Source organism: Schistocerca nitens, chromosome 3 (genome assembly GCF_023898315.1).
Source record: "Schistocerca nitens isolate TAMUIC-IGC-003100 chromosome 3, iqSchNite1.1, whole genome shotgun sequence".
Taxonomy (NCBI): domain Eukaryota; kingdom Metazoa; phylum Arthropoda; class Insecta; order Orthoptera; family Acrididae; genus Schistocerca; species Schistocerca nitens.
Window position 1 is genome coordinate 287,093,090 of NC_064616.1, and position 26,977 is coordinate 287,120,066.

Below are 26,977 nucleotides of genomic sequence, written 5' to 3' on the forward strand. Positions count from 1 at the left end.
AGCTACGTTAGTGTAATGGTTAAAGTGTTTGGCTACTGAGCGAAAGGTCCTGAGTTTATTTAAAAACAATATCGAAGTGTCTTACTTCATGAATTTTATTCGTTCGAATGTAATTTTTTAAGTTTCTAGTGGCAACTAAAATCGATCGTACGGAAAGTATACGCTATGGACTTTTACCTCTGCAAACTCTTCAAAATTTCGTGCAATGGTTTACTACATTTAATGCTACGCAATAACTGCGTTGAACATCGAGACAAAATTAAAGTCATTTATGAGGTGAAGGTATCAGTCAAGAAGATGTGTAAAAATCAAATTTTTGGGCCAAATAGTTTTTGTGAAATCGAATTATAAGGTGTGTCAAAGCAGTCGCACAGCGCGGAATGCGGGGAGCACGTCTCTGTAGCAGCGAAAGGGTTAATTTGGCCGTGTTGGTTTTACTTCATAAACTGCGCGCTCCCCCCTAAACTAAGTCTGCGAACTATCCTATACTATGGCGCTGCTTCTCTTGGCGCGTGCAACTGGCAACGCAGCAATCTCCTACGTCTGGGCGGGCACGCGCGAACCGCCAAGATAAAAGAATTGAACTATAGTACTGTAACCACTGCCATGACTTTCCTCCCATGACTGCTAAACACCTGCGAAAAAAAAAAAAATCGAGCATTAAGATGGAACCAGCCGCCTCCAACCCGTAGCTACAACAGCTTAATGCGTTAACATATTCGGCTACAGGAGTGGATGTATGTCTTCGCAGTGGGCTCACCGCAATTGTTTTACGTAACAGAATCGTTCCACAATTGAATGTTCTCAACTTCTTGTGTTCCAGAAAATAGAACGTGCTTCCCAGGTAATGATGGATCGATGGCAGATCGAAGTTATTCCAGAGTGCACGAGCGGAGACGAATTACCGGGAGACCCAGTGCCTTACACAATCATCAACAACTACTTTTCTGTGGGTGTGGTGAGTATAACCACGCAATACTCATTATAGAATCCACAGTACTTATCCAGAAACTATTTGCAGAAGTCGTAGAGTCTGTATTTACAACGGTGCATCAAACTGTTGACTACATCCATCTTCACTTACATTTCAACAGGACGCTGCCATATGCGTGAAGTTCCATCTGGAGAGAGAGAAGAATCCAGAGAAGTTTAACAGCCGCATGAGAAACAAGCTTTGGTATTTTGAATTCGCAACATCGGAACAGTTTGCAGCGTCCTGCAAAAACCTCCATGAAGATATAGATATCACGGTAAGTGGAATTATTTCTTTGCACTTTCATTCAGTTCCCACTCATGAGAGCGACGATTGGGTTATTTAGTAATTATTCTCTTAAGCTGGACCAGTATCTCTGTTTCGATGTGCACAGTATATTGCGAGGGCATGCTGAAAAGTAATGCCTAGGAATTACTTATGGAAAAGCTCTTAAAGGTTTAAATAAAACGAACATTATTAACATTCTAGATCTTTGTTCTTCATGTCTAAATATTTGCATCCCTCTTCCGCTACAGGGCTCCGAAATACAGCGTGTAACTGGCGGCGTGTAACCTGCAGTATGGCGGAGCGTGAAAAACAGCGTGTGCAGTAGAGTTTCGAATTCGAAGAGTCCGGTCACACATGAATACCACACAAAGTACGCACAATACCAGACCACATACGAGCACGGCGACATCTACAACAATCCCATCGATTATTCTCCATACAGTCCCGACATGGTCCCATCCGATTTTCATCTGATTCCAAAACCTAAAGAACTCCTATGACGACTTCACTTTGATTGTGATGAAGTGGTACAAGCAGAGGTCAGGTTGTGGCTCCGTGACAAAATCAAACATTCTACCGCGACCATGTTAACAAACTGCCAGATTTAAGTTTGGAGCTATTCCGGGAATAATCAGCACAATATTTTCATCTTTTTTCTCGTCTAATTTCGAAACAAATTGCTTCATTATTTGAATCGGAAAAGAACATGTTAGGCTGTATTCGGCAGAACGAATGTTTATTAATACTGTCTCCAATTTCAGATATTGGCTCAAAACAATACTTATGATCCTATGCATTACGTTCATTGACAATTCGTACGTCACATCTTACAAAAAAATTGTTTCTTTCACTTAACAGTGACGAAATAACTTCATTGCGTATGATTATAGGAGAAAAAATGTTAGCTTCTAGGCACGTGCTTACATTTTCTGATAGTACGATGTGTGTAAGCAAGAGGGAAAGAAACTGAAAAGATCAATATATTGTGATGATAAAGTAATGTATTCAGTAAACGAGTATGTATCAGGCAAGCATGGACCCAATACCGAATAAAAGTCAAGTCAGGAGTAACGAACGAGCTAGACAAACGTGGTACCCGCAGCTACTGGATTTCTTCCTAGCAAATTTTGAAGAGCATGGTCAAATTTTTTTCAGGATATTTGAAATACAAAGGGAATGTGTGCTGCTATGTTAACTGATTATTACTGGCTTATGAAATGGAACGCTCCTCCCACACGGTACGTGAGTCTGGCAAAAAAGAGACGCTCTTAAAGTATTTGATGATTTACATTCTTATGTCATCTTTTAATATACATATAAAAATAATATTATCTCAAAAATGAGAGGCAGTCAGTAAATTTCACCGAAAATACACAACGAAATCTTATTCTAACCTCCATTACATCATACTTTTCAAAATTCGTAGCGCAGTTTCGTACGAGTAAAGGATGCTGATGTTAAAGTATTTTAATCTGTTTTTGCATTAACTACTAAAATCGTATTTGCATTATGGTATGCGTTTAGTTTTATTCATTTAAAATATTGTCAGTGGTCTGGAATGAAAAAAAAATTACAATTTTGGTTGGTTATCTAGAATTAATACCTTTTCATAACGAAAGATATTGAAACCAAAAAGTAAATTTACAATGTTTTGAAAAAAAAATTACAACGAAACTTACAGTACGGTAAAATAAATACGCATTTTACAAACATTAATAACTGTGAATCAACTGTGAACAATACGGCTGCACAAACAAATTTAAACGGAGCTGTGTTCGACATGAACGGTTTTTCCTGAAACCGTACTTGACTGAGAGAAGCTTGTTTTACTCCATGAACTTCATAGTGTTAGAACTTGAAATATAAACTTCGATCCTAGAACAGAAGAACGTTAGAATTATTGGTCTCTTTTACTTTTTTATGAGAACGTTAAAAGGGCTCTGACGGAACTGAGACGCAGATATTTCCACGTGGTACTCGCGTGCGCCACTTGACAGCTAAATAGCACGCTGGGCGGAAGAGAAGCGAACAACAGGAGCCTGGGAGGGGCGCAAAGGACACGCACACGTCGCAGCTGCAGAACCATTATCTGTATTCGCTGGAGGCAGCGGCGCATTCACTGCGATAGCGTCCCTTCAATTAGGCGCTATTTTTAAAGTCAGGCATTTCCGGGTAAAGTGACATTCATCTCCTAAATGAGAGTTTGCTGCCCTGCCCGCTGGCGTCGATAAGTTCTCCGGCGCCTCTTCCTAACGTACGAGGACGTGTAAATGATAAGAGATAATTTCGACAAGGGCTTCTTAAACTCCACACAAATTAAATAAAAGTTTTCCGTTTCTTCTAAAATGAGAATACGCCAAGGTTGATTATTCACGTGTGTTGCGATATGACTTCCATATATCATTCTGAGTGTTTCCCGTGGACTAATGTGATGAATGTTACGACCATCTAGTAGTTTTTTTATGCCCATATACGAGATGAGTCGAAACTCTACTACCGACTTTTAGACGTAGTCTGCGGAACCGAAGGTATCAGACAGAGAGCAGAAATATGAAATTCTCCATTTAAAAATATATTCGCTAATGAAGACAGTATTATCATACCACTGTTTGACAGCTGAACACGCAAATGAAACGCTTAGAAATAAGCATCTTCGATACCGAAAAACAATCGAGACAATTCAAATCAAGATTATGTATAAAGATTTTACATTTATCACGCTGCGCACTTTACCTCTATTCTAGCTTATTTTATAAAGAATCTCTTGCGCGTGTCTGTTTACAGAAGAGATAAACCACCGGATGTACAGAATTACAGACCAACATCGCTGACGTCCAACTGTTCAAGGATCTTAGAGCATATTCTAAGTTCAAACATTATGACGTTCTTAGAGGAAAAGAGGATTCTCTTGGAGAAGCGGTAGATATTCAACAGTAATTACTCGTGCAAGACACAGCTTGCTCTGTTCACACACGGTATCTTACATATAGCCTTGTAGAGAAGTAAAACGTAAACGATAAAAAGTGGAAACATAAAGCAAATAGAGACTTTTGAAATTTGGTGCAACTTTTATTCCCTCGCTCTTCCTTTCTTTACTATACCCATGACTCTTTGAGACCTCAGATTCTGTCCCAACAACCGAATTCTTCTTTTAGTCATGTTGCTCCACAATTTTTTTCCCTTGTTCGATTCAGGACTTCTCCATTAGTTATTCGATTTACCCATCTAGTTTTCAACATTTTACTGTACCACCACATTTCAAAAGGTTGTATTCTCTTCTTGTCTAGACCGGTTGTCATCCACATTTCACTCCATACAAGGCTACACTTCATGCAAATACCTTTAGAAAAGAACTAGCACATAAGTATGCATTCGATGCTAAGAAATTCCCCTTTTTCAGATATACATTCCTTGCTATTGCGAGTCTGTATTTTATATTCTCTACTTCGACCATCATCGGTTTTTTCTGCTCAAATACCACAAGTCATCTACTACTGTTACTGTCCATGAGCACCATCTGTTTCAATTTGACTACATTCCATTACCCTTGTTCTAATTTGGTTGATAATCGACTTATAACAGCTTTTCAAGGCACTGTTCATACCGTTCAACTGCTCTTTAATATACTTTGTTGTGTCTGACGGAGAATTACAGTGTCATCGGCAAACCTGCTTGCTCAATGTACAGATTGAATAACACCGTGGACATGCTACAACCCTGTCTCATTCCCTTCTCAACTACTTTTTCGCTTTCATGGTCATCGACTCCTGTCACTGCAGTCTCGTTTAAGTACAAGATGCATATAACTTTTCGTCCCATGCATTTTATCCGTGCTTTCTACAGAATTTCAAAGAGTGCATTCAAGTTAACACAGTCAGAAGCTTTCTCTAAGTCTACAGATGCTATAAATGCAGGTTTACTTTTCTTTCCCCCATCTTGTAAGAGAAGTCAGTAATGATCGCACGTTCCTACATTTCTATGCAACCCAAACTGATCTTATACGAGGTCACCTTCTACCAGTGACTCAATTAAATTTTTCGTGTTACTGTTTTGCAACTATGACTTAATAAAACTGGCATTTCTATAATATTCTCAACTGTCAGCACTTGCTTTCTTTAGAACTGGAATTATTACATTCTTCCTGAAGTCTGAGAATATTTTTCCTGTCTCATATATCTTACACAGCAGGTGGGTTAATTATGTCACGGCTGACTCTCCAAAGGATCTCAACAACTTTAATAGTATGTCGTCTACTTCATGGGCATTATTTCGGGTTAGGTCTTTCAGTGCTCTGTTAAATTGTTCTCTCAGTATCATATTTTCCATGTACTTCCTGTTCTATTTCTATAACATTGTCTTCAAGTTCATTTCCCTCGTACGATCCCTCTATATACTCATTCCTATTTACGGCATTACTTTGTTTAGGGATGCCTTACTACCTCAGCTGTAGATATTTATACAGTTGCTTCTCTTACTTTCAAAGGTCCCTTTCATCATTTTACAGGCGGTGCCTATCTTCACCCTAACTACAATCGTACAGGCTTCCATCTGTCCTCTAGCTATTCCTGCTCAGCCATTTTACACTTTCTGCCAATGTCATTTTTAGACATCTGTATTCCCTTTCGCCTGCTTCATCTGCTGCATATTATATTTTTCCTTTCATGAGTTAAATTCAGTATCTCATATGCTATTCAAAGATTTACGCTGGCCCTTGTGTTTTTATCTATTTGTTTATCGGCTGCCCTCACTATTTCTTTACTCAAAGCTACACATTAGTCTTTACTGTATTTCCTTCCCCTGTTTCAGCAAAACGTTGGCGAATGCTCCCACTGAAACTCTAAATAACCTCTCGCTCTTTCAACTTATCTTCTTAATTTTCTACCTCTCTGCAATTTCTTGCGTTTTACGATTCATAATCGCTAAGTTATTGTCAGAGTTCACAGTGCCCTTGAAAAAGCCTTAGAGTGTAAAATCCCGTTTCTGATTCTCTGCTTTACCATTACATAAAGAATCTGAAAGCCTCCAGTCTCTCTAGGCCATAACGTATACAACTTTCTTTCATGGGTCTTAAATCAAGTGTTATCAATGATTAAATTATGAACTTTGCGAAATTCTACCAGGCGTGTTCCTCTTCCTTCCTTCCCTTTCACCAAGTCCACATTTTGCTACTATTTTTCCATCTCTTCATTTTCCTACTATCGAATTATAGTCCTCCATCACAAGTTCTAGGCGACTGATGACCTTAGAAGTTAAGTCGCATAGTGCTCAGAGACATTTGAACTCTTATACTGTCGTCGTAGCCCACTTTACTTTGCAGGATTAGATGTCTGATTATTGGAATAGCTTTCAAAAGAGTAGTATAGTTTTCAGATGATATTTCACCTGTTACCAATTCATATGGCTCCAGTACACGTAAACATTCGTCCAAAATTCGCCACTCGTCAGATGTGAAATTCTGGACATCTGAATACAAAGCTGCAAAGAGGCTGCAACGCATTCCTTTTGCTTCGGTAGGCATTGTAGCATATGAAACGTCCTATTCCATCGGGTTTCAGTTTCCTAAATTAATATATGTACAGGTTTTTCTCATTATGTCCTGGATCTCATGCAGTTTTTCATAAACATTCCAATTTGTTTTAAAATAACTGACCATTTTTCTGGTCTTTTCCCACAAAATGCAGAGCATACCGTTGCTGCCCAAAGAACTTTTCGTAACTAAATTGATGGCTTGTGCCAAACAAGACGTACGTTGCATATCTATGTAGCCAATGTGAAGAAGCTGTATGGCAACCGTCATGTTACTGGCATTGTCAGTTGTGATGTCTCATTTTGGAACCAAGTTATCCTACGCCTCACTAATATTTAGCAATGTGAGCCTTTCTGGCAAACGGAATGTATAGAGGATGAAAGCTTTCAAGCATCAATTACTGTTCAGGAAATGACCAGCCTAAGCCATATATGCCTCGCGATTCAACGAGGTCCAAATATTGCCATTCAAGAAACACATGCAGAGTCTTTCACTTCAAAGTTTACAATCTCCTTCTCTTTATGGTAATTTTCTTCAGTTATGTGGCGCAATTTTTTTCGATTTGGTATCGAATATTTTGGGTCCAGCAGTGCAACAAAACATCGAAAAGGAGTGTCCTGAACGACTAAGAGAGGGTGCAAATCGTCTGTTATCGTGGACTCTAGAGCTACATCTAGTTCTTGCTGCCGTTTACCTCCCTCTTTGAAGTGAAACGTGAGATTTACATCACTGCCTCTCCAAGGAGACACATTTGGCTCGAAAACTGGTCCAAAAAATTACATATCGTGCCGCGAAAAAGCTTGGATAGTTTTGATTTTGGGGTATGCTGTATGTTACTGTTATCCGATTTAAAAATCAAGATCTTCCTACCTTCGCTTCGGGCGCTATCCTACCTATTGCAAGGAACTCCCATTTTGTATGATCTGAATGGATGACATACATACCTGGGTATTTTGCCTGACTCGCATTATTTGAAGAATCAGCCTCTGTACCCGTGGACGTCGGTGTTTCATTGCTCGATAAATTGTGTAATTTGAGGTGTCCAAGCATGCCCGTCATACTTTCTTAAACATAGCGGAGCCTTTTAGAACAACTCATGTAACTAACGGTATCTCCATCCTCCGCCTGCTCTGTGACTTTCGTTTTCGTGTACCCATATTGATATGAATCACAACTTCATCCAGTTGAAACCAGAGACATTCGAGTTGCGAGCACAGTGAGTCGAGAGCGTGTTTGTGTAAGCGTTCAAGTCAAGTAATAGCCCCGGCGCGTGATGTCGCAGCCAACTATTGCACACTGACGCACTCCACCGCTCTGTCTCTCGTCAGCTCCTCGAGAACTGCTCGAGAACTAGAAACTCCAGCAAATCTCAGTACGCTCGAGTCGCCATACCTCGCCGTCTCATCCCTACTCTACATTTAGTGCTATTCTTATATAATGCGTTTGCGAACGAACTTGTAAAAGATCAACACCATTATCTGATGTAAGATAATAACCATGCAACCTTAATGCATTGTAGAGGTCTGCAAACGTATTATTAAAAGGTAAATAAAGTAACATGGCAATGCACTTAAGATAACAAAGTTTACTCATGTCTCATCCACCAGATTCTAAGAACGTCGACTACGGTAGCTTTCTTAGCAGTCTTGTCAGTTGAAGTCGTAACCGCGCTAGCTGTATAGTTAGATGTATTGCATACCTGTCGGGCGTTATCTTATTTCAATCGCTTAGTTTGCGTATGCGATTAGTGTCTCACGATTTTCCTAGAAAATGGAAGTGGTGTTGCGTAACTTAAGGAACGTATTTGTTCTACATAGTTATCCTCCTGTCTGTTACTATAAAATAAAAAGTATCTATAGCAAAATTGAAATTGTCAATGATTGATTGAATTTTTGTTGGAAAATTATTAACGTGAAACAAAGGGATGTTGTTGTAAAAATTAAAAAATTTAATTTATGATATAGCGCTATTAAAATAATTTTCTCAAAACAACATAATTAAAAAACTCAAAACAAAAGCATATCATGTAGTAATTCCGTGGAAACGTCCTGATCGCTAAAAACTTTCTTTATGGAATTACTACATGTCGAATTTGGATGGCCGCATACCTTTCAAATAGAAGACTTTGTCAGTCAAATGGAAGAAAAAACGTATCAAATATCGCTTCAACATTTGGCCGAGCTTATATGAAACATGTTTGTGTTCTTGATAAGCAATTTTCGATTTATCAGCAATAACAGAAAATTCTAACCTTTAATCATGATGAAGAGCGTTCTATTGAGTACAAAATAACAACAATAACTGTACGGATCCTCGTACGTGTGTGCATGTAAACGGTACTTACATCAAAAGTAATTGCTTTGGTTGCATAAAAGCGCAAAAGTTACGCGATCAACTAATTTTAATTATTTATAAATTGCATTTTGTAATTTGTAAGAATATAAAATGCAAACTGTAAAAACATTGAACGATTTGTAGTTCTAATTACGTGCAAAACAAACAAAGAAACGGACAAAAATCAAAGAAAGTTCATCGGCTCGTATTTTATCTGACACGTATTCATTTACGTTCTTTCCCTGCCAATGCTACCAATACTGCTGGTAATCGTAACATTTGCTACGTCGTTTGTATACCATATCAAAACTAACTAACAGCAGTTTTATTAGAGCGCAATTCTGTCCTCTAACCTTCCACATACGTCAAAATTATGAACATCACAGTATATCCCCCATCAAGCTGAGAAGCTTTTGTTTGAAAGATTTTCTCCTGTCACTAAAAGTGGCTAATGGCTGATTTATTCAGGTGTCTGTCTTAGGTGCTTCACCCAGTAGGCAGCTAATGTTTTGCGCTCCACAGGCTAATGTAGCGCCGCATAAAATAAATAATGTTGGTAAGAAGACCCGGTATGTCACGTGGAATGCGCGATTGTGAAGGCGCACGCTAAAAGATATGAAGCCAGATACCCAGAGCAACAGAAGTTTATTAAGTCAATGAACAAACAGAACAACAGTCTCTTGAAGTTAAAATGGAAGGACAATGAATAACAAAACAATAGTTCTTAGGTACGTGGCTTGGTACCAGCTAGAGTCTGTCACCGTTCACAAAATGTTCTTGGAGTGGTTGGAAATGATGTCCCGCGATGCTGAGAGCTTATCGAAGTTGTCGGGCGCTAGTCCATCGTGACTTGGGTCTTTGTGGTAACTGCGATGCCAGATGAAGCATCGAGTCCGGGGATGATTAGCGTCGAACGGGCGAGTGCATCGTACTGAGGGATCGTGGACGGTCCGCGCTTACACACTACTTAGACTAACCTAAACTAATTTACGCTATGTGTGTGTACCACACACATAGCTGGAACGTCCAGGGTATAAGAAGTTAAATTATCGATGCGAAGAAAGAATGAAAGGAAGATAAGACTCGGTGGATACCATATACTTATGAGAAGACATATCCGGAAGACAAAACAGCGGAACAGCGGGAGGGGTTAGAAATATGGTTCTCCATTGTAATGTGTGTTTATTTCTTTATGTAATGCGAAAATAATGTTCAGTTTACTAGCTTTCAAGCAACACAGAAACATTATTTGTGGTATGACAATGAAGTGATTGTTTCCGAAATTTAACTTCACTTAAATGTTATATGTGAACCAGGATTTGCTTTAGTATGTGAAAGCTATTCATTGAAACTTAAAGCATAGTAGGAGAACTATTTATAAACTATATATAAGGAAATTGTTAATCTCATTTTATAATTCCAACAAAAAAGTAGCTTTTTTGTTCTCTGTTGTTCCTGTTTAAATGAAAAAAAGGCGATAGACCACTTGCCTGCAAAAAACATAAACAAAAAATAAAAAAAAATAAAATGAAACCAAAAGTCCTATTCTCTATAGAAAAAGAAGAAATCAGCAAAAAATGGTAAAGGGATTGCTTGCGATAAGAGGAAAATCGGGGTTAGAGTCCCAGTCAGGCGCAAATTTTGATTGTCGTCATTCCATTCTACTGCTGATGGTTGTCCATATCCGCCATTGCGAATACATTTAATGTATTAAAAATTGTTAAGAGTCTTTCCTTGCAATGACAAGAATTTTACTGATGTATTTTACTTAGATATATGAAGACTGTATCAGCAATACTGTCAACAGCATTGTGCTGCCGCTATAACCAGCATTTTGCTGCGCAGAGTGCGACAGTGGAGGAAGGAGGACCAAAGCGGCCACAGCTGTTGAGTGTGTTGGAGGTGCCGTATTCACACTGTGCTGACAACACAGTTTTGCCATACAGATCAATTGGATTTCGTGAAAGTGCATTACAGAGCCACTTTTGTTGAAATGTGATGCTTGTTTGTAGTAATGATCATGAAATGAGTTATATGGAGTCTTATGTAACTCAGTGAGTAGAAGAGGGATGACATTTTGAACTCTGTTTAACATGTAGGCAGGCAGGCAGCCTGTAACCGCATTGTAAGATCATATGGGTTGGCAGTTGCTCCGACAATGTCGATTTCCAACCTCTATCGACCATTATTAATAAGAGGACAGGACCAAGTTAATGGCGGCACCACAGTATGAGCTATGTTCATAAAGAATATATACAGGAAGAAATGCCTGTTGTCACTGATAATTACGCGCATATGACGTTTTGTCGCACCAACAGCGGTCGGTTATGAAATGTGCATCCGTTATTATCATTAAAAGACAATAATCTTACAGTTTTTAATACAAGAGACAAAATTGGATCATTTGAGGGAAAATTGAAATTTAGGATTTCTGCAGTTCAGGAAAACAATTTTAATTGCTTTCCCCGTTTTATATGACTGTTTGACTGAAAATAATGTTGATTAAATTTCAAAGTTATTTTTAGAGCATTTACATAATTTGGAAAAAATTCTTGTGCAATATTTTCAGAAAAAACAAACTGGTAGCTAAGATCGCAGGAATTATTTTTATTCCATGATTACCGGTTTCGGCGAAACTAAAGCCGCCATCATCGGATCTTAGGACACATACAGGTTTCAACATCAAGGCAACGTGTTTGTGTCCTAAGATCCGATGATGGCGGCTTTAGTTTCGCCGAAACCGTCAATCATGGAATAAAAAGAATTCCTGCGATCTTGGTTACCAGTTATTGTTTCACAAGCATTTAGATCGCTCCCACATGACCACAATGTGCTCCCTAAAAAGTATTTTCAGAAGATTAGTGAGTATAATTTCTGCTTGCGAAATCCATTTTCCGCAACATCTTAGCTAGCAGGCTTAAGTGCAACATACTATGAAAAACTAATTAACCTAATAACTGACTCTGATTTGAAGCAAAACACAACGATCAGGCATTACAAAATTTCTGGACGAATTTATCAGAAGAATAATTGAGTTTATCAAACCAAGCTATTACTGTTTTACTTCCGTTTACCACTACATAGTTATGTGAAGCAAGATTTTATTATTATGCTGCAACGAAAACAAAGTTCAGCCTTGCAGCTGCACTAGACATTAGAAAACCTTCCGGTATTGTACTTGATATCGGCAAGATATGTAATTTTAGGACACAAAATCATCGGAGGGATTTAAAACTTTATTCTACTTTGTATGTGTTGTGGAAAAAAATAAAATAATTACTAAATACATGTGATATAAGTAATTATTTTTTCTTGAATGAGATTTTCTCTCTGCAGCGGAGTGTGCGCTGATATGAAACTTCCTGGCATATTAAAACTGTGTGCCGGACCTAGAGTCGTACTCGGGACCTTTGCCTTTCGCGGGCAAGTGCTCTACCATCTGAGCTACCCAAGCACGACTCACGCCCCGTCCTCACAGCTTTACTTCTGCCAGTACCTCGTCTTCTACATTCCAAACTTTACAGAAGCTCTCCTGCGAAAATTGCAGAACTAGCACTCCTGAAAGAAAGGATATTTCGGAGACATGGCTTAGCCACAGCCTGGGGGATGTTTTCAGAATGAGATTTTCACTCTGCAGCGGAGTGTGCGCTGATATCAAACTTCCTGGCGTGAGTCGTGCTTGGGTAGCTCAGATGGTAGAGCACTTGCCGCCGAAAGGCAAAGGTCCTGAGTTTGAGTCTCGGTCGGGCACACAGTTTTAATCTGCCAGGAAGTTTCGTATCAGCGCACGCTCCGCTGCAGAGTGAAAATCTCATTCTGGAAACATCCCCCAAGCCTTGGCTAAGCCAGGTCTCCTCAACATCCTTTCTTTCAGGAGTGCTAGTTCTGCAAGGTTCGCAGGAGAGCTTCTGTAAAGTTTGGAAGGTAGGAGACGAGGTACTGGCAGAAGTAGAGCTGTGAGGACGGGGCGTGAGTCTTGCTTTGGTAGCCACACGGTACATCCACCCTCACCTGCCTAGAACAGTCAGATCAACATGGTACATTGTAGTGAACCGAAAATACCCTACGAATGATCAAAAGTACGCAATACATTTGGCGGATTCGCCCATGTGTCAGCAATGCGGCGTGCTGGTTACGGACGACCATCGGCTGGTCTGCGGCGAGGCATTGGCTGTCTGGACTCTCGCAAGAAAGATAATAGCGTTCATGCGGCGCACTATCTATACAGAAGTCTCTCCTGACACAGTATTTTTTCCAGAGGAAACGTATTTTCCGTGTCATAAGACAAACGCAGTGGCGTGGATCACAGGAATGACAGTCCATTGCATCTATAGATACACACGTCTGAACGTACTGGATTACTGGCAAGATGGACACACAAAACTGTTACGGCTACAAAAGTACAAGGATTGGTATGCCAATTTCCTAGTAACGGTTTTTGCGGACCCGCCATATACCTGGGGTGTGCCGGGTGCGCAAAGATGAGCGGCGGTGCTGTCGTTGTGAAACCGACCAAGTAAAGTGATCAGCTAAGGTCACTATACGAGTATGCGACCTAGAAAAAAGTAACGCTTGCCCAGTTAGCAAATGGATGTACTTCAAATTTTGTTCTCATATCTATAAATACTTTTCTTTAAGGTGCCGGAGGTGGCTCCACTTTGATTTTGTTACTTCATGCTGCATGGTAGGACGGCAGCGAGGTTCCTTGCAGGACAGTTATAATGTGTAAGGGCGTACTATGTTTATTTTGTGAATAATAAAGGTGTCTGTTCCTCCTAAAAAAAAAAAAAGAGATGGTAGAGCACTTGCCCGCGAAAGGCAAAGGCCCCGAGTTCGAGTCTCGGTCCGGCACACAGTTTCAATCTGCCAGGAAGTTTCTGTTGTGGTTGTCAGGAGAGCCAACACCGTGTTACTAGAGGAGGCCGAAATGCACGCGTCTTAGCTAACTCAGGCTGGCGTGAGGTCTGTAACAGGACAAGGAAATTAGAATTTAGAAAAACGGACGTAGCTGGTGGAATATTTAACTTTAATCCATTAATGGTGAACGTCGCTCTTGACGGTACATGATTCACAATATCAATAGTAACTGAATATGGCGCCTTGCTAGGTCGTAGCAAATAACGTAGCTGAAGGCTATGCTAAACTATCGTCTCGGCAAATTAGAACGTAAGTAGGCAGTGAACCATCGCTAACAAAGTCGGCTGTACAACTGGGGCGAGTGCTAGGAAGTCCCTCTAGATCTGCCGTGTGGCGGCGCTAGGGTCTGCAATCACTGATAGTGGCGACACGCTGGTCCGACGTATACTACCGGACCGCGGCCGATTTAAAGGCTACCACCTAGCAAGTGTGGTGTCTGGCGGTGACACCACAGTTTCAGTTATTTTTTCTTATTTCTTTAAAATTTGATCATGATTTCTGTGTTATTAGTTATGATTTCAGACTGAATTAATCAACAGATAAAGCAACTTTTTCTCGTTTTTTATAGTTTTATTAAGCTTTAAAATAAGCAAGGTGTTCCGTCGAAGTACCAGGATTCCCAAAGCGTCCTGTCAGAGGGAAAGTTTGCGAACCTCCGGTTTAGACATCCATTTGTGGAAATGCGTGAGAATTGCATAACGAATAAGAAGTGTGTGGCTCGTGCTGACAGCCGTGTCTGTGGCAGTGTGACGGCGTCGCGCTGGAGCTGGCGGGCGGCCAGTCGCTGCAGGGCGTCGCGCTGCTCAACATCCCGTACACGCACGGCGGCTCCAACCTGTGGGGCGACCACGGCGGCCGGCGCATCTTCCGCCGCGGCCACAAGCGCGCCGGGCCCGCTGACACCGGCAGCGCCGTTCAAGGTACAACCCTACCACCTGCGATTTCTAGCCTCGGCCTCCAAACACACTAACGCTCTGCTTTGTTTCCTCCAGCCTTCAAGCCGCAGGGTAGGTAGCGCTAGCGTACGCCGAGCCTAGCATGTAGCTGGTAACCCCCTTTGTCGCCTCTCACTCACCACAGACGGGACCCGCTGCAGCCGAACATCCACCGCTGATCGGACTATCACCTGGAAACCATGCACTATACGTATCAATAAAACCTGTTGTATAAAGAAACTCGAGTCATTTTTACTTGACAACTCCTTACACCCGTATGCTAATGTGTGTATGCCTCTGTAGCTAACAGATGTAAGCCGCTCAAAAAAAGTTTTGCACAACCTGCGTATCAACCACCGTGTGATGGTTGAATTACGAGATGTCTGCACGGTGTGAAAAGTGGCAGTTTACCTTAACAATAAAAAGTGTAAGGTCCTCCACACAATTGCTAAAATAATTTCGTTAAATTTCGGTGACATGACAAATCACTCAAATTTAAAGGTTGTCGATTCAAACAGATACCCAAGGATTACAATTATTAGCAACTAAATCTACTAAAGAGACCGCCAACATTCGTGCGTCGTCTTCTCAATTATTGCTGCGCGGTATGGCATCCTTACCAAATACGATTGACGCAGGCAGGGTGTTGAAAAAATTCAGCGAAGGGCCACTGGTTTTGTATTAACGCCAAATGCGGCAGCGAGTGTCCTCGTTGTGATAAACAATTTCGGTTATCAGTTATTAACAATAGTGATATTCGTTGCGGCTAGGTCTTTTCATGAAATTTCAGTCAGCAAGTTTCTCCTTCCAATGCCGAAATATCATGTTGACTCCAATCTACATAAGAAGAAATGATCATCGTGATTAAATAAGATAAATTAAACCCCATACTTACAGTTTTGGGCCTTCATTTTCCCCACGTAATATTCGAGGATGGAATAGCACATACTGAGCGTGGTGGCACAGTGATTAGCACACTGAACTCGTATTCGGGAGGACGACCGTTCAAATTCGCTGATTTACGTTTTCCGTGATTTCCCTAAATCGCTTCAGGCAAATGCCGAGATGGTTCCTTTGAAAGGGCACGACCAACTTCACTCCCCATCCTTCCCTAATCCGATCGAACCGATGACCTCGCTGTTTGGTCCCCTCCCCCAGCTCAACTAACTAACCAGCCAATGGCGGATTATCTGTAAATAGTTCCATGAACCCTCTACTGAAAACGTAAGCGTGAATTCCACAGTAAACTTCTATGTGTAGGTGTAGATGAAGGACGATACCTCTGTTGTTACCGAACAATCACAGGAAGCAACGGCATCCATTAAATATATGGGAGTATGATTACAGCATACTTCATAGTGGGACGACCACATAAAACTAATCGCAGTAAAGACAGATGCCAGACTCAGGCTAATTGGAAGAATCTTTAGGATGCATAGTCCACCCACAAATAGGGTAGCTTATAAAATCCTCTTTCGGACGATACGTAAATATTGCTTTTAAGTCTGAAACTTTTACCAGATAAGATTGATCGGAGAAATAGAGGAGATCCAACGAACAGTAACATGTATCGTCACTGGTCTTTTAGTGGGCTCTAAATTTTCGCTGAGATGCTCGTTCAATTCGAATGGCAGACGCTACAAGAGAGGCGTTGTGTACCATGGTGTGGTTTACTGCTGAAATTTCGAGAACTTAGGTTCCTAGAACAGCCAACCAATATAATGCTTCCTTTATACAGCGAAAACACCGTGAAGGTAAAAACAGAAAGGCCTACCCTCAATCGTTCTAACGCCCACCATTCACTATTCAAACATGAAAGGGAAAATGGGACTGGTGCACAAAGGAACGCCTGGCATACTCACTAAGGTAGCTTGTATAGATGTAGATGTAACAGGGAATAAAACCATTACCCTTTCGTAAGTAAAAAGAATACTGTACAGTATAAAAACAACAATAACGAAAATAAAGTCAGTAGGAAAGTACACTTCCTTGCATGCTTGTAACTTCAAAATCTGCTGCTGGATAACATTCAGTACTGTGTTTCACGACCACATGCATTGTAACACGTTTGATCTTCCTTGATATGCTCTCTACTATTTGAAACTTGCTACTTAAGCCTAACTCATACTTCGCCAATGGACTTCGGCGCCAATTACATCTGATTCAGAGAATGGTTGATGGTCTTCGTGTCGGCATATGCGGTCAACCATTAAGTGAGAGGAGAGTTAGGGCACGGGGAAGGGTGAGGTGGACGATCGTGCATGATCACGTTGAAAAGTGACCCCATCGCAGGAATGATGAGTGTAGGTCCAGACAGTATGTTGGAAGATTCTGTCCTTCTACGCGCAACCCTCAAATTATCATCGAATGCGCTGAGAGACGTCTGTAGCTTCCAGCCGAAAAAATGTCTGATCCACCTTCCTGCTAAACTCTAGGTACTGCATACCTAACATTTGCATTGCATCTAGGCCAGGGCTTCACAACATACGTGCTCGCGGAGCAAGCTGTGAGCAGCAAGGTGCGAGCACGGAGCAGCGCGAGCACGCTACCCCCACTACCGGACCAGAGCGGAGAGTGGGGAGAGTCACGTGGGGCACACAACAGCTGCCGCCAGTCAATGTAAATCCGCGGCCACCTGCAGGGATATCACTCACGAATTATTACTGCGACAAATGAAACAAATATAGGAGAATGTACACATGCCACATAATTTTATTAGCTTAGTGTATGCCTCTACATTCGCATTAATTTGTGAACTGTTACACAATAAAAGGTGTCACTGAAGTGTGGGATTCTCGGTTATCTTGTACTTTTTGCCCTTTACAATTGCGTCTATGTTCGGAGTAATTGTTCTTGTGCATTTTAGGCGCAGCGTGCAGTTTAAATTTCGATCAGACAATGCGTTTCTCAGGCGCGTCTTGTTACATTTCATTGCAGAGAACAGTTGTTCACAAACATACGTGGAACCGAACATTGATATTATTGTAGCCGCCAGTTTGTGCAAACGAGTAAATCTATCGCGAGGGAAGTGTCTGTAGAATTCCAAAATGTTTTTCTTGTTCTGAAACTTGTCTCTGTATTCTCTGTCACACTGCAGGTCAATAATTTCTTGCTGCAGCTCAGGACGAATCTCTTAAATATTCGCTGAATATGGAGAGAACAGATCAAAATCACTGTCTAGTGCTGTCAGATCTTGAAAGCGCTGATCAACTAAACTATGTGAATAACGTTCACAGTCTTTGTGAACATCTTGCATGGATGATAATTTAGGAAAATGAGCTAGGTTTCCTGTTTCCAGCTGACTCACCCAAAGTGTCAATTTCATTTTAAAAACTCGTATTCGATCTATGAAATGAGTAATTAGCAGATCTTTACCTCGTAGTAAAATGTTCAAAGCATTCAGATGGCTAGTTAAATCTGCTAAGAACGCGAGATCACATTCAAACGTGCGCGCGCATTTCCCCTCCCTCCCCTCCCTCCCTACTCCGCGACCTTGCACCTGCTCGCGAGCACGTGCCTGAGCAGACGCGAGTACTCGCGCTCAAAACCGGCCAGTTGTTAAGCCCTGATCTAGGCACTCCTACACCCCTCTACCACGATCATCAGGCCTCAGACAAATACAGCGCTCGTCGGTGAAGGGAATCCGACGTAATTCATCCAGGATGCATTCTAGATGATAGCGGGTTAGTACTGTCGCTTAGAGGCCAAACTGATCTACATTTACATCTACATAATTACTCTGCAATTCACACGTAAGTGCCTGGCAAAGGGTTCATCGAACCATTTCCGTACTACTTTTCTACCATTCACCTCTCGAATGGTGTGTGGGAAAAAGGAACACCTAAATCTTTCCGTTCGAGCTCTGATTTCTCTTATTTTATTATGATGATCGTTTCTCTCTACGTAGGTGGGTGTCAACAAAATATTTTCGCATTGGAAGAGGAAGTTGGCGATTCAAATTTCGTAAATAGATCTCGCTGCGAAGATAACCACCTTTGTTTCAGTGACTGACACCCCAACTCGCGTATCATGTCAGTGACACTCTCACCCCTATTGCGCGATAACACGAAACGAGCTGCCCTTCTTTGCACTTTTTCGATGTCCTCCGTCAATCCTACCTGGTAAGGATCCCACACCGCGCAGAAATATTCCAGCAGAGGACGGACGAGTGTAATGTAGGCTGTCTCATTAGTGGGTTTGTCGCATCTTCTAAGTGTTCTGCCAACAAAGCGCAGTCTTTGATTCGCCTTCCCCACAATACTATCTATGTGGTCTTTCCAATTTAAGTTGTTCGTCATTGTAATTCCTAGATATTTAGTCGAATTGACAGCCCTTAGATTTGTTCCATTTATCGTATACCTAAAATTTATCGGATTTCTTTTAGTACCCATGTGGATGACCTCGCACTTTTCTTTGTTTAGCGCCCATTGCCACTTTTCACACCATACAGAAATCATTTTGTAATTGGAACTGATCGCCTGATGATTTTACTAGATGGTAAATTACATCGCCATCTGCAAACAATCAAAGGGGGCTGCTCAGATTATCACCTAGATCATTTATGTAAATCAGGAACAGCAGAGGGCCTATGACACTACCTTGTGGAACGCCAGATATCACTTCTGTTCTACTCGATGATTTATCGTCTATCACTATGAACTGTGACCTCTCTGAGAGGAAATCACGAATCCAGTCACACAACGGAGACGATACTCCATATGTACGCAATTTGATTACTAGTCGCTTGTGAGGAACGGTATCAAAAGCCTTCTGGCAATCTAGGAATATGGAATGGATCTGAGATCCCTTGTCGACAGCACTCATTACTTCATGGGAATAAAGAGCTAGCTGCGTTGCCCAAGAACGATATTTTCTGAATCCGTGTTATGTATCAATCGTGTGGAGGGAGTTGCGTACTGTCTGCCTGTGCAGAGTTGCCTCCAAATGTGAGCGTGCGCTTTTCTTGCCTCCTATGAGTACCTATGAGCACCTATGAACAGTAATTTGTTGGTAGCAGTCAACAGCTGGTGCTATGCTAGTGGGCGACCACTGCGAGACACACCTTCAATCTTTTGAGTGGTGCACTCCATTCGACAGGCGGCTTCCATTTCTAATGATCCTTCTTGCCGTAAAGTGTCAGTACGCTTGTTGTCGAAGCTTCAAGTAGCCCATCGGGGCAACTTGGCACATCGAACAATGTAAATGAGCTGCGCTGTCCCGTTTACGGTTGGACACACAGTACGGTCTGTTTCACTGCGCTGGGAATTCAGGTTAAATCTTACTAACATTACACAGAAGGCGATTCCCTGTGATCAAAAGTGTATTCAGAATGCAGTCTATGATAGGAAGACACACAAATTAATCAAGTCATGAGGATGGTGCAAAACTTTTTCGGAGCGGTTTAGACTAAGTAAAATTTTAATGTACATACTGAGTCAGAAAGTTAGATGGATGGACCGTTTTCTAAAAGGTAAGGTTCTGCGAATAAAGCTGTCTAGATCGCTTACTAGGGCAGACACTCGATCCACCAATCTCCACTAGTGTGGTGTAATCCAATATCGAATATGTTGTGAAAACTATGGAACTAACCACAAATACATATGTGCGTCACGTCTGCTACAAACGTTTGTTTCACTATGTCGATGCCTTGTTTGAATTTTCGCAACCAGAAAAGTTACTTGAATACCATACGCTACACCTACTTTATCTGCCCTCAAGGTATATGCACCCCAATATCACGTACCACGGGACACTGCCATCGTAACAGCAATACAAGGTTTCATTTGTCTAATGTCCTAAATGTCCCCAGCCGTAAAACAAAAATTTCTCCAACACTTTCTCCAGTGCTGTGGTCCCTTTGAAAGGGTACAGTGGCTGTCCTTCCCCATCCTTGAGTGATTCCGAGCTTGTGCTCCGACTCTAATAACCTCCATGTCGACGGTCCGTTAAACACTAATCTTCCTTCCTGCCTTCTTGTGCTGCTGTCCGCCTATGGAACAAGCAAACTGCGCCCTGTGAGCAATTCGCCACCTATCGCATTGACGAAGAAGTGGAAGCCCTTCCTTTTTTTTCAACCTCATGACGTTTCCTTTAAATACTAACTTAGGGCTGTATGGCCACTTTTTTCCGTCAGGTAGTGAAGCAGACTTTCACATTTTCTCTCGCTAACGATTCTTTCTTCTTTCGTGCTCACTGTCAGCCGCGACACTGTCTTCCTTCTTCATTACTTGTGTTCTATCACGTACCTCTTTCTCCCCCTGTCCCGTCCATTTCTCGTCCATTGCCACCTAATCCATTGAATCTATAAGAGTGAAATCCATGGTTCATTCTTTCAATGGACATTTCAGTTATAATTACTGCATGTGTCTGCGCTGGTTTAGCTCATGATTCATTTAACTTGTTTTAATTCAATGTAAGCAAGTAAAATCATTGACTTCTGAAGAAGATACTCCTATGAGTATCGAAACCTAGGTCAAATTTAGATAGATTTCCGGCAACTGTTTGGCTGTGTACTTTATTAATAGTACTTTAATAATCTTTCTGCTATATCTATTACTGATTTTCGCTGATTACATCCTTACCTCATTATCCTATACATTTGTAAGCGCTCTTCCCGCATTAGATGTTGATGCTGTGATTTTCTGTTCGAAGAGTGGTTTGGTACAACATGCTAGTCCATCCTGTGCATGTCTCTTCGTATCTGTAAACTTCTGCAACTTACATCAATTTCAGACCGCTTACTCTATTCAAGCCTTGGTCTCCCAGCACTGCTTTTACCCCCCACACTTCTTTCCTTAATCAAACTGGACGATTAATTTAGACCTCAGGATGAGTAATATCAAGTGCTACGTTCTGTTAGTCAAACTGTGCCATAAATTTCTTTTCTTCCAAATTTCATTCAGTACCTTGTCGTTACTCATCCGACCCATCCACCTAATATTCGGCACTGTTCTGTTGCATCACACTTCAAAACCTTCTATTCACTCCTTGTCTGAACTGCTTATGGTCACCGTTTCACTTCCTCTCGAGGCTCCGTTCCACACAAGTACCTTCAGCAAACTACCTACTACTAAAATTTATGTTCCATGGTAACAAATTTCTCTTTTTCGGAAAGACTTTTCTATATATTGTCAGTCTGCGGTCTATATCCTCTCTATTTCGACAATCATCATCTCAAATCCCTCCCAAATAGCAAACCTCAGCTACTACTGTTAATGTCTCATTTCCTAATGCAATTCCATCAGCTTCGCCTGATTTAATTAAAATATATACCATTATTCTTTAACTTTTTTTTTATTTTCCACCTTATAGCCTCTTTTCAAGACACTATCCATTCCATCCATCTGCTCTTTCAAATTCTTTGCTGATTCTGACATATTACAATATAATCGATAAACCTCAGTCTTTCATTTTTTTTCTTCTGAAATTTGATTCCCTTACCAAACATCTGTTTTTTCCTTAGTATTCTTAATGTAACACAGTCTACAACTCTGTCTCACTTCCTTCTCAATCACCGCCTCCCATTCATGTCCATCGACTCTTACACTGCTTTCTGTACAAATTGCAATCTTTTGGCCCCTTTATTTTATTTCCGCTACATTTAGATTTTCAAAGAATATATTCCAGCCAACATTTTGAAAAGTTCTTCCCTATAAGGGTAGGTTTACATTTAGTTAAGATACCTGCTAATGTAAGTCATAGGGTCAGTGGTTCTTGCGTGTTCCTTCTTTTCTCCGGAACCCAAACTGATCTCGAGATCTGTTTCTACTCGTTTATCCAGTCTTCTGTAAAAAGTTTTTTTCAGTCTTTTGAAAGCAGTCTTATTAGACTGATAGTTTCGTAGTATTAACACTTGTTAGCACCTACCTTCTTTGGAAATGGAATTGTTACATTATTCTTGAAATCTGAGGATATTTCACCTGTATCGTGCATTTGTACATCAGTGGAATACTTTTGTCATGGCTGGTTCTCTCAAGAATCTTAATAATTCTGAGGGAACGTCGTCTATGTCAGGAGCCTTGTTTCGACTTATATGTTCAGTCGTATTCTTCTGGGAATATTATATTTCCCATCTCATATTCGTCTCCTTCCTGTCCTCTTCCTACAATATTGTTTTGAAGCTAATTTTCCTTGTATAGCCTTTCTGTATATTACGTTCACATTTCAGCTTTCCTTTCTTCGCTTACTACTATCTTATTATCTGAGCTCTTGATGGTCATACAGCTGATTACCTTTTCTCCAAAGGTCTGTTTAATTTTCCTACAGGTGGAATCCCACTTTACTCGAGTGATGCATGCTTCTACAGTTTTTCATTTGTTATCTAGCCATTCCTGCTCACCGATTTGACCTTCTGTCAGTCTCATTTGTTATATTCTGTATGCCGTTTTGCACACTTCATTGGCAACATTTTTTTATTTTACTCTTTCGTCAGTTACATTCTTTATCTTTGATCGTGTTCAAGGATTCCTATAGGACCTTGTCTTGCGCCTATTTGATCCCCTGCTGCCATCAGTATTTCATCTCTCAAAGCTACAAATTCGTCTTCTGTTGTATTCTCTTCGAGTGTTTCAGTTACTCGTTGCCTAATTCTCCCTTTGAAACCATACAACCACTTACGGTTCTTCAGTTGCTCCAGGTCTCATCTCCTTAATTTCCAAATTTTCTTCAGTTGCTCCAGATCTCATCTCCTTAATTTCCAACTTTTCTTCAGTTGCTCCAGATCTCATCTCCTTAACTTCCAACTTTTCTGAAATTTCTTGACTTTCAATCTGCAGTTCACAACCGATAAATTATATGGTTAGAGTCCATATGTGCTCCTTGATATGTATTATTATTAGATGTAAGACTTCCTATAACACGCATCTTAATTAAAGTAAAATACCGAGCATTCATCATATTTCTTTTATAAGCACGTATCATTTATCTGCGTTACACTTCTGTTTTTTATATATATTTAGCTTCAACACGGTGCAGTTATTATGCAAGTTTTTCGTGTAGGTATAAATGGTTTCTCATAAGACTGAGGAAATGTTGGCTTAGGAACCGAATGACTTTACAGGTATTCACGAAATTAAATTTCAGAATTTATTAAATCGGTGTCGTGGAACGCCAAAAGTCATACAGACCAATGAACATCAGTTATACGATAACGTAGTCAACCTTACAGATGTAAACTTGAGAAGTGTTAAGTCGTCGTTAGTAGATAAAGCATTGAAATTTAATATCGCCTGCCAAAATTAAAATAGAAATGTTTCAAAACGTTTAAGCTTCGTGGGTAACGTCTTACTGTTCTTGACTGGTAGTTTATACATAGTATCACATTTTTTGCATTACTTTTCTTCTTAGTTACAGGGTCTGATGAGGGCATCGGAGGAAAAATATTATAAATAATGTAAGAAAGAAATCCTTAAGCCTTCTGGACAGCATTATTCACAGAAGTTCATAATTGTCTCAAACTCATTTCAGAAAACTATTCGCTTTATTAATAAACGTTTTCTTATAACTACATGTATGCGTCTCCTAAGAAATGTTAAGATTTGCCACGTACCGTCAAACACAGTAAACTGAAAAATATGTGTCTGCTGCGGTCATTTCGCTGCAGTGAGTATGAAAACTTGTGTTGTGGAGCAGTGGAGTAACACGTCAGCAAGGAGCTTCATCAAAAACTTTCAGAAATATCAGCGGAGAGACGTCGGACATACGTTCAAATCTACAAAACGTAGTTATAGGTAAAAAATGGTACCAATGTTTGAATACGAAAATGAACCATCAAATATTCGTCTCGCCTGGAGTGACAGCCTGGAAACGTAGCGACAAATACCTAACAAGTGCGACAGTTGGCAAAAATTCTGTAACTATTCCTCTCGTTGTTAGTGGAGCCATTGCGGTACTCTGTCGACTGAGTAAGCGGAAAATTTGTTTTCGATTCGTCAACAAGAGACTGACGGACGAGTAAACGACAGCACACATGGGAATTCGTCGTTCAAGATATTAATATAGGAAAATAGAGTATGGTAGCAGAAAAAGTAATTTTATAAACAAACCCATTGTTTTTCCACTCGCAGGCTTTCAAGAACAATTTCTATCGGAAAAAAATAAATTACTGGATATTCCATTGCTATGTTTGTCTGAGATACAACTTTTCTGCAAACAATCCTTACAGAATATGAGACCGTGTGCTACCAGTTGTTCTGTAATGGGTCGTATATTCGGTAAGAGAACGTATTATTTTTATTAGTCGAGTTCGAATGTCCATCACGCCACCGGACAAAATATTAGTCACCTCTTTAAAATATAACACTCGCCGCTTTGGAGAGCTGTAGATGTTGTAGAATCGATGGAATTGGTGTGTTTCCGTGCATATGATTACGTCGTGAAAGAAGTAACTCGCTTTGGTGGTCTACAGCGCAGACCGCCCACCGTGTTTATGGGGAATGCTGCACGAACGAGGTCCAGAGATGTCTGTCACGTTTTGTCAATGATGATCGGATTCAAACGCGATAGAAACTGCTGGGTCAGCGAATGGGGACTCACCTCACTCACCTCAAATAGTTTCCGAACGAGCACTGGGAGGGGAGCTGCGTGCAATGGGCATCTGAGTCGGGTACCTCGCAAAGACGTTTTCCTCGCCGGCCGGTGTGGCCAAGCGGTTAAAGGCGCTACAGTCTGGAACCGCGTTACCGCTACGGTCGCAGGTTCTAATTCTGCCTCGGGCACGGATGTGTGTGATGTCCTTAGGTTAGTTAGGTTTAAGTAGTTCTAAGTTCTAGGGGACTGATGACCTTAGAAGTTAAGTCCCATAGTGCTCAGAGCCATTTGAACGTTTACCTCATAGCGGCTTATAAGCTAGTTGCACGACTTTGGTGCGCTAAACAACACAGAAACTGGCCAGTAGCTGACTGGAGGCGTGTAATGTGGTGTGATGAGTCGCAATTTTGCCGTTTTTCAAGTGATGCTAGGCACAGAGTGCAATTAGGCGCTTAGCACACAGCGTGTAGAGGGAGCAATTCACACCCTAGGTGTTCTCTAATTTTTTTAGAGATTCGTAGCACGACTAGGTCTCTTTCAGTCACGTTACCATGAATTTGAACCAGATATTTATTCAACATTCTCTTCACCAAGTGTTGCCCTTTCTTCTACATCTTCATGATTAGCTTTCTAAATGTTTGCAGGAGTGTGTGACACGCAGCAATCAACGTACCACCAATTTGTTACGTCTGTGAGAGCTAATATTCAATGACTGGCTTCTGCTTGATGTAACATGCCAGAAGAAACTTGTGAGCTCTCTTTCTCGTCGAAATGAGGCCATTACCAAAGCCAGAGGCGGTATTAGACGGTAGTAGAATCAAGAGGGCTGATAGAACAGGGCATTGTTTTCGTTGTCATTTATCTTCTCTATTCTTGCATTGGTCATTTTTTAATCATAGTCTTATTCTCTCATGCAAATACAGGGTGTTAGGGGTGTAGGTGAAGATATTTCTGTTAATGACTGAGGACTGTGTAGTGTACAATATTACATCAGTATTCACTTCATTAGCAGATTAACAATTACAAATATTACGAGTATCATGCTTTTAGGTTTGTTAGTATCTCCAACTATGCATGGCACCAGCAAGCCATCAATGTTAATTTTCCCCAAGCAGCAGGTCAGGTATTGAAGCGGGGACATGTGGACACAATAAGAATAGTCTCTTCTGACAAGCGTAGTTCACTTCGTGGCTTAGGTACAACCGTACCAGGAAACATCATACTATAAACTATGTGATAGGTTTACAGGAAGACTGTTAGATGCAGAAAAAGAAGCAACTAACACTCTGAAACGTGTGCATATTAAGGTACCAATTATCACAATATCGTATCAATACCACTATCACACTGTTCACACGTCGAAAGAAGCACGAAATAAAAGCCTCAAATTTAAAATAAAATGATAGCACAACTACAAAAAAATTCCGTCAGCACTTTTGAATGCAATCTTCACAGTTCTGTGTAATTTACCTCTAC

The 26,977-nt window shown here is 40.8% G+C and overlaps 1 protein-coding gene across 1 annotated transcript in view; it reads left to right on the forward strand.

Annotated features, from left to right (window-relative positions):
* Nucleotides 1–26,977, forward strand: part of LOC126249182 (diacylglycerol kinase 1) — a 747,622-nt gene that overhangs the window by 570,505 nt on the left and 150,140 nt on the right. Inside the window, exons 17-20 of the mRNA XM_049950837.1 lie at nucleotides 824–958; nucleotides 1,095–1,250; nucleotides 14,785–14,959; nucleotides 15,032–15,046. Of these exons, the coding sequence (XP_049806794.1) occupies nucleotides 824–958; nucleotides 1,095–1,250; nucleotides 14,785–14,959; nucleotides 15,032–15,046 (481 nt within the window). The remainder of the gene's footprint in view (nucleotides 1–823; nucleotides 959–1,094; nucleotides 1,251–14,784; nucleotides 14,960–15,031; nucleotides 15,047–26,977) is intronic.